Here is a 7,769-nt window from a genome sequence, read left to right on the forward strand (position 1 = left end):
TTTCAGATCCTTAAGCAAACAGGTGGTGGCATCTGAGCTTGAACTAGCAACAATTATATCATCAACATAAACAAGCACAAATATATTGATATTGCCTTTATTGTAAAAGAACAAAGATGTACCTGCTTTTGATGGTGTAAACCCAAGTTGCTGTAACTGCATGCTCAATCTTGAGTACCAAGCTCTAGGGGCCTGCTTCAAACCATATAAAGCTTTATCCAACTTACAGACATAATGTGGTGTGCTTTGGTTCTCATATCCCGGTGGTTGCCGCATGAACACTTCTTCCTCAAGAACACCATGAAGAAACGCGTTCTAAACGTCTAGCTGCCGTAGGCTCCAACCTCTGGAAATAGCAATAGACAACACAAGCCGAATAGTAGCTGCCTTAACAACAGGACTAAAGGTATCTTCATAATCAATGCCAAACCTTTGTTTAAATCCTTTAGCAACTAATCTAGCCTTGTACCTGTCTATACTTCCATCAGATTTTCTCTTGATCTTGTATACCCATTTACAATCTATAACATTATTTCCCTTCCTTGGTGGTACTAAGTGCCAAGTTTTGTTTTTCATGAGTGCATTGTATTCACTATCCATAGCCTCCTTCCATTCTTTATGATTAAGTGCATCATGCAAGTGGGTTGGTTCACCAAAACTACTAAGGAAAGCTCTTTTGACCCTGTCATACCTTATAGTACCATCAGTATATTCTTTTTCCTTGATAATACCTGACTGAGATCGTGTATGGCGTTGCGGAGCTGCTGCTGGTGAAGTTTGCACAGAAGATCCCGATGTGGCAGTTGCTGTTGGTTGCGCCATAGAAGATCCTGTGAGTTCAGCTGCAACCGAGACAGCCGCAGGTTCCCGATCCAGCTCCCGATCCGAGGCGGATTGCGACGCAGACGTGCCAGGCATCCTGCTGTCGGTTCCTGGGTCGGCCCACGGGCTGGTGGCGCGAGGTGATTCGCCCCCATCCGCTCCTGACGAGGTGGGCTCAGCATTGGGCCCCGCTGCACGCGGGCTGTCGGCCACAAGCGCGGCAGAGACGGTGGGCTCCATGCGGTCAGGCCTGTCAGCCGCCCCAACGCGATTGGCTGCATGCAGATGCCCACGATCGTCCTTGGATCGCGCGGCGCTGGAGACAACGGGACTGGCGCGGGGATCTGCTCGGATCGAACGCCGCTGTCACCTGAATCTGCATGGGATCCAGCGCCTTCTTTGTCTGTTTCTGCATACATGAAATCATGACCCGAATATGCACAAATATCACTAGAATCCGAATTTTTTATGGAATTCTTCATAGGATCAGCTTTATATAATTCTCCCCGTGATCTGGAAGAAGGGCTATTTCAGCACGTAGGAGAGCTCCAGCATTTGGGTGAAGTTTGGCGAACGGAAAAAGAGTTTCATCAAAAACAACGTCTCTAGAGATATAGATACGGCCAGTTGCAATCTCTAAGCATTTGTACCCTTTGTTGAGATTACTATAGCCAAGAAAAACACATTGGGTGGATCGAAACTCGAGCTTGTGGCGATTATATGGACGTAAATTTGGGTAGCAAGCACACCCAAAATTTTTAAGAGACTTATAATCGGGTGTTTGATGATATAATTGCTCTAATGGAGTGGAATTACCAATGACTTTACTCGGAAGACGATTGATAAGATAGGTGGCTGCGATAAATGCTTCATCCCAATATTTGAGAGGCATGGAGGCATGTGCAAGGAGGGAAAGGCCAACTTCAACAATGTGGCGATGTTTTCTCTCAGCAGAGCCGTTTTGCTGATGAGCATGAGGGCAAGAGACATGATGTTCAATGCCTATGCTACGAAAAAAGAAGTTGAGCTTTTCATACTCCCCTCCCCAGTCACTTTGGACTGCCAAAATTTTCCTGTTAAAGTGCCTTTCAACAAGCTTTTGGAATTCTTGAAACACAGAAAAAACTTTAGATTTGTGCTTTAACAAGTAAATCCAAGTAAACATGCTAAAATCATCAATGAAACTGACATAATATTTTTTTCTTCCAAAAGAATCTCTAGCATGACCCCATACATTACTGAAAATAAGCTCTAAAGGAGCATGAGACACACTGTTTGACCTAGGATAAGGGAGTTGATGAATCTTGGCACACTGACAAGATTCACAAACAGACTCACTGGATTGACTATATGACAAGGGCAAATTCCCTTTATTAACTACTTGTTTGACTATGACTGATGATGGGTGTCCTAATCTTTGATGCCACCGTGCCAAAGAGGGCTTGATGACAGAATAAGCATGACGGCGCTTGTGGTTGAAAACTCTGCATGAGATGGGGTAGAGCCCTCCAGTGCATCTACCGTGATGTAGAAGTTCCCTCGTTGCCCGATCCTTTATAAAAAAGTAACGAGGGTGAGTTTCAAAGAAGACATTATTACCGGTGGCTAAACGAAACATAGAGGCAAGGTTTTTATCAGCTTGTGGAACATGAAGGACATCGTTTAGAACAAGATCACGTTTAAGAGTAGGAGAATTAATAAAAACTTGACCAATGTGTTGAATATCCATACCTCCACCACTTGCAGTGTGAATCTGATCGTTGCCAAGGTATTTCTCCCGGAGAGCGAGTTGCTCTAGTTCACCAGTAACATGGTCGGTTGCACCAGAGTCGACGTACCACACGCCATCGGCCCCTTGCTCACGCATAGCTGCAGCAACAAGGCGTGCGTCGGGCACAAAATTTTCATCATACCGATGCCAACAATCCAGAACTTCATGTCCTGCCTTTTTGCAGAGTTGGCACCGAGGGCGCCCCCGGGAGGAAGAGGAGCGGCGGCCGGAGTTATAGTTGAAGGTCAGCGTCCGATTAATTTTTTTCACCGCGGAGTTTTACCATTTAAAAAAAGTCATCAAGTACACTGGAAGCCAGCATCTACAACGGGATCAAAAGACATGACACACCAGCTGCCACAACATGCAGCGACGAATCCTGCTTCAACTTTCTAGTCCGCAGAAGATTCAGGCAGCCTCTGCCCAGTAGTAGTCAGCCGCCCCCCGCCCGGAGTACTAACATCCGTGTCAGCCCTCTGCGGTAACAGCCCTTGTCTAAACTTTCCAGTACACAACAATTCCAGGCAGCCTCTTGCAATAAGAGACAACCGACCACCCCCGCTACTCTTTAACACCCCTGCCATTTGATGAGGCACATGCTGCTTCAGTGAAGACAAACACTCCCCAGCATGCACGAGATTCTCTGTAAGCGTTTTATTTTATCTGCGTCATGGTATTCTCCCAACACATAATTGAGAGGCGCCATCGGATAAAAATGTACATATGCGTTTTGTAATTAGCACACACGTGGAGCCGTGTACTTAATCATGCCTACACTAGTCAAAAATTATTAACAACCAGACACGCCAGGGCCAAAAACAGCACACACACACTATAAAAATAGCCATGTTCGTGGTTGATTTAATATTAAATTCTAGTGGCACTAACCGAGACGCCGGGATTTTCTTTTGTATTTGCTGGGAATGTAAATAAATCCCGCCTCGTTTTCATAAGTACAAGCTCGGCTGATAAAAAAAAGGTATAGCTCGGTTTTTATGCTTGGATCCTGACGAGGAAGATTCCTCTTTCCCCTTCCCTCCCGCGTCGCTCCCGCGAGCGACCGGGAGGGAAACCCTAGCAGCCTCCCCTCGCCCCCCTCCTCACCTCCGTCCCTCCTCGTAGCCGCCAGTGCGCGCCAGCGGGCAAAGCCCGCGTGCGTCGGCATATGCGGGGCCCCCTCACCCTTTCGCCCTGCGGCTGAGGAATAATACATGTGGTTCGGCGCCCTTGGACGACATGGGCCATCCCGTCGGCAGGCCACCACGAGATTCGCCCGACGAATATTCATTTCTCTCTCCCTCAACTAAAAAAATAAAGTATCGATGTCAACATAGAGAAAAAGGGTGGCATGCTTTTTTGTTCAGAACGTGCAGTATAGAATTTGATGGAGCCTGCCTGCTTCTGAAGATCGAGGGAGACGTATATGCAATGGAGGAAGTGGTGAGTAATCTCATTGTAGTTAGTAACAAGCCTGCAGGAACAAATGCCTACATGGTTAAAAATGTGCTAAGAAAAAGGATCAGTCCTTTTAAAACTGTCCAAGAGAGGGAAGTAATCTCTTGTTTGTCAACAAAAAACCTGATTGAGTAGACTCGTATATGCATGACAGAATCCCGCCTCCTTATAGAGCCATTAACCACGACGTAGTCTCCATTCCTGCAAGTGTTGTACAGAAAAGGTTCATTTTTCCCAGGCGTTGTCCATGGCATAAACGACCGTTGCAACAATCACAAGACAAAAACCCGAGGCGCTCACCTCACTTCACGCAACGCCTGCATGTACCCCCTGTCTATTGTCCTGAAAGTGCAACAGTCGATCAAGTTGTGCTCGTCTTTAACAGGCATGAAATTTGTTTTTAACCGTGCCGACAGGCATCCCGTGCATCGATAGTGCCCGCCGTGCCTGGCTGAAGGAGTTAGCATGGAAACTTGCTTCAAAGTCAAAGGCACCAAGTTGTTGGGCGGATCAAGGTACTGGAAAACAAAAAACGGTTTATTTTTCAGCAACGGAAAAACATCCGCTCGCAATGAAGAGCTCAAGCACACGTTCACTCACCTGTTGTCCGATGTAGTGGACCGGCGCAACGCTCTTGTGATAGCGATCCTCGACGGCAGCAACAATGGCGCCTGCAAACGCGTCCTTCACCGTCGACTGTGATCGCGGCCAAGCCCCGGTTTCCGTTTTCCCCTTCACCATCTCCCAATCCTTCCATCTGACTGATCACTAGATACAAAGTTGTGCAGAGAGGCAAGGAGCAACAACGAGCAAGACGTGTTATATATACAGAACCAACAGCTGGACGGTGGCGTCAGTTAATTAAAAGCCAACACGGCTGGTTGCGTATTTTACTCTCCTGTCCACTTGCGGATGCATGGCAGCGTCTGTACCGTCTGGACATTGGAGTTATAATCCGGCAGGCCATTAGTAAAGGAAGGCCAGGACCCGTATTCAACTCGCATACACTAAAAAAGGCAAGTGCTGCCCTCCCTTTCCAAAGCGCGGTAGAGAAAAAATGCATCACACAAACGGTGTCAGGCAGTGCACAGCTTGCTAGATGAAAACGACAGTTTTAAAACAGTAAACAAGTACACGACACCGTGGAACTTTTAACAAATATCCAAAATGAGACGTTTTCCGTTGCTTGCCGAAATCAGCTACTGCCGCACCCTGCTCACCCAAAAAGAGGGCGAGGTCACTTGCCCAGACTACACCTGCAAAAGCCAGGTAGTAGGCTTCCATTTTTGGCCCCTGACAACCAAAAGCTACGTCCCAGCTTTCCCCTATTGCCGTGGCGAAATTCAACAAATCATAAAATCAAAACCTTATCCACTCAAAAGTTCGGATCTCAAAGCGAATGAAGGGTTCTGATGACAACCATCCGAGCTATTGTGGATAGCAAATAAGCTCTAAAGGAGCATGAGACACACTGTTTGACCTAGGATAAGGGAGTTGATGACTCTTGGCACACTGACAAGCTTCACAAACAGACTCACTGGATTGACTATATGACAAGGGAAAATTGCCTTTATTAACTACTTGTTTGACTATGACTGATGACGTGTGTCCTAATCTTTGATGCCACCGTGCCAAAGAGGGCTTGATGACAGAATAAGCATGACGACGCTTGTGGTTGGAAACTCTGCATGAGATGGGGTAGAGCCCTCCAATGCATCTACCGTGATGTAGAAGTTCCCTCGTTGCCCGATCCTTTATAAAAAAGTAACGAGGGTGAGTTTCAAAGAAGACATTATTACCGGTGGCTAAACGAAACATAGAGGCAAGGTTTTTATCAGCTTGTGGAACATGAAGGACATCGTTTAGAACAAGATCACGTTTAAGAGTAGGAGAATTAATAAAAGCTTGACCAATGTGTTGAATATCCATACGTCCACCACTTGTAGTGTGAATCTGATCGTTGCCAAGGTATTTCTCCTGGAGAGCGAGTTGCTCTAGTTCACCAGTAACGTGGTCGGTTGCACCAGCGTCGACGTACCACACACCATCGCCCCCTTGCTCGCGCATAGCTGCAGCAACAAGGCGTGCGTCGGGGACAAAATCTTCATCATACCGATGCCAGCAATCCAGAACTCCATGTCCTGCCTTTTTGCAAAGTTGGCACCGAGGGCGCCCCCGGGAGGAAGAGGAGCGGCGGCCGGAGTTATTGTTGAAGCTGCCGCCTGCTGGTTTGTTGGTGTAGTTGCTGGAGTTGTTGTAGCCGCCGCCACCAGAGCTGTTGTAGCCGCCATCTCCCTGAAGGTGGCCACGCCCGCGCCCACCGGTGCGGGGCTGCCCCTGGTGACCGCGCCCACGGCCGCGACCACGAGAGACAGCGTTGGCAGAAGATTGGCGAAGGCTGGTGCCATGAAGAAGACTGAGGCGGGCATCAAAGCTCAGGAGCTGGCTTAGAGCTCCTGAACCGTGATCGGTTCCACCCGAGCAGCAAGCGCCGAGACAACAGGGCTATATTCCATGTCCAGTCCGGCGAGAATTTTGGAGACGATCTCTGGATCGGAGAGCGCGGCGGCGGTGCAGGCAACTTCATTTGTAAGACTTTTAATCTTGCCTACTCAGCCATGGTCATATTACCTTTCTGAAGATTGGTCAGCTCGATGCGGGTGTTTATGGCTTGAGCTTGACTCTGAGCAGCAAACATGGCATGAATGGCACGCCAAACTTCAGCTGGCGTCTGTAACGTGGCGACCCGTGCAAGAATATCGCGGGAAAGAGAGCCCATCAAATATCCTTGAAGTTGCTGCTGTTATGCATACCATAGGGTATTTGCAAAGTTGGCGATATGCTCTTCTTTGCCGTCCTTGGTGATGGTGAGAATGGGCGGCGGTGCCGGGCTCTTCTCGTCGAGATGATGCTCCATCTGTGCTCCTTTGATCTGTGGTAGCACGACGGCCTTCCAGAGAAGAAAGTTCTCCCTCGTCAGCTTCTCCTGTGGTGGTGGTCCAAGGGATGAGGTGGTGGTGGTGGATGAGGAGGCGAAGGTGGAGGAGGAGGTGGTGGAAAGTGCACCCATGGTGCTGGGCGACATGGCGGCGGAGGTGGTAGACATGCTCTCGATGGAGGAAGGTAGCTAGATGCGTTTTTGTTGAGAAAGAGGCTCTGTTACCATGTGAAATAATATGGGAAGCGTAGAACCCTTTGCTCGGGCCGCATTGCATTATATGGAACATATGCCGTGGCTTACAAGTTTGAATCGAGGCTAGATCGATCGGTTTACAGAGAGATATTCGGGAGAGGTTGAAACAGAAGAAGAGATATAATAGGTTTACATTTCAAAGAGAATTCTATCCCTATACAACAACTAATTCTAACAAAAAATACTATGTTGGCCGAGTCTTCGACTTCAGTCCCCGTGACAGCATAATGAAGGATGGACAACATATTTTAAGATTTAGGAAATAATCATCTTAGCCTAGTGCCCGTGACAAATCTGTTATATTATTAAAGAGAGTCAAACCATCCATCACGTGCTTCCACATTGCTAAATTATCAAATACAACAAAACTTATGTATTTGCAGTTTTTATTTTTATATATCCTAGTTTGTACAATGTGTATTATAGAACACATACGACAATCTCCCCATAGTAGGCTAAAAAATGAGAACTGGGTGTAGCTCATATGGTTAGGCTCCTTATGGTGCAACCAACTCAACAAAATTCAAG

At 47.4% G+C, this 7,769-nt stretch overlaps 1 protein-coding gene and 1 non-coding gene across 2 annotated transcripts; both read right to left on the reverse strand.

Annotated features, from left to right (window-relative positions):
- Positions 1-3,712: 3,712 nt before the first annotated feature.
- LOC125506173 (replication protein A 32 kDa subunit B-like) lies at positions 3,713-4,825 on the reverse strand. The gene is made up of 4 exons (XM_048671035.1): positions 4,649-4,825; positions 4,349-4,566; positions 4,172-4,249; positions 3,713-4,064 (listed from the first exon to the last, which is right to left on the reverse strand). Exons 1-4 carry the CDS (start codon positions 4,787-4,789, stop codon positions 3,893-3,895), a joined length of 609 nt encoding a protein of 202 aa, XP_048526992.1. The 5' UTR covers positions 4,790-4,825; the 3' UTR covers positions 3,713-3,892.
- A 1,649-nt stretch (positions 4,826-6,474) lies between these two features.
- LOC125511843 lies at positions 6,475-6,605 on the reverse strand. Its single transcript, XR_007285128.1, has one exon. It is a non-coding gene; the product is annotated as a small nucleolar RNA Z247 (small nucleolar RNA).
- Positions 6,606-7,769: the final 1,164 nt, after the last annotated feature.

Source organism: Triticum urartu, chromosome 5 (assembly GCF_003073215.2).
Source record: "Triticum urartu cultivar G1812 chromosome 5, Tu2.1, whole genome shotgun sequence".
Classification (NCBI taxonomy): Eukaryota; Viridiplantae; Streptophyta; class Magnoliopsida; order Poales; family Poaceae; genus Triticum; species Triticum urartu.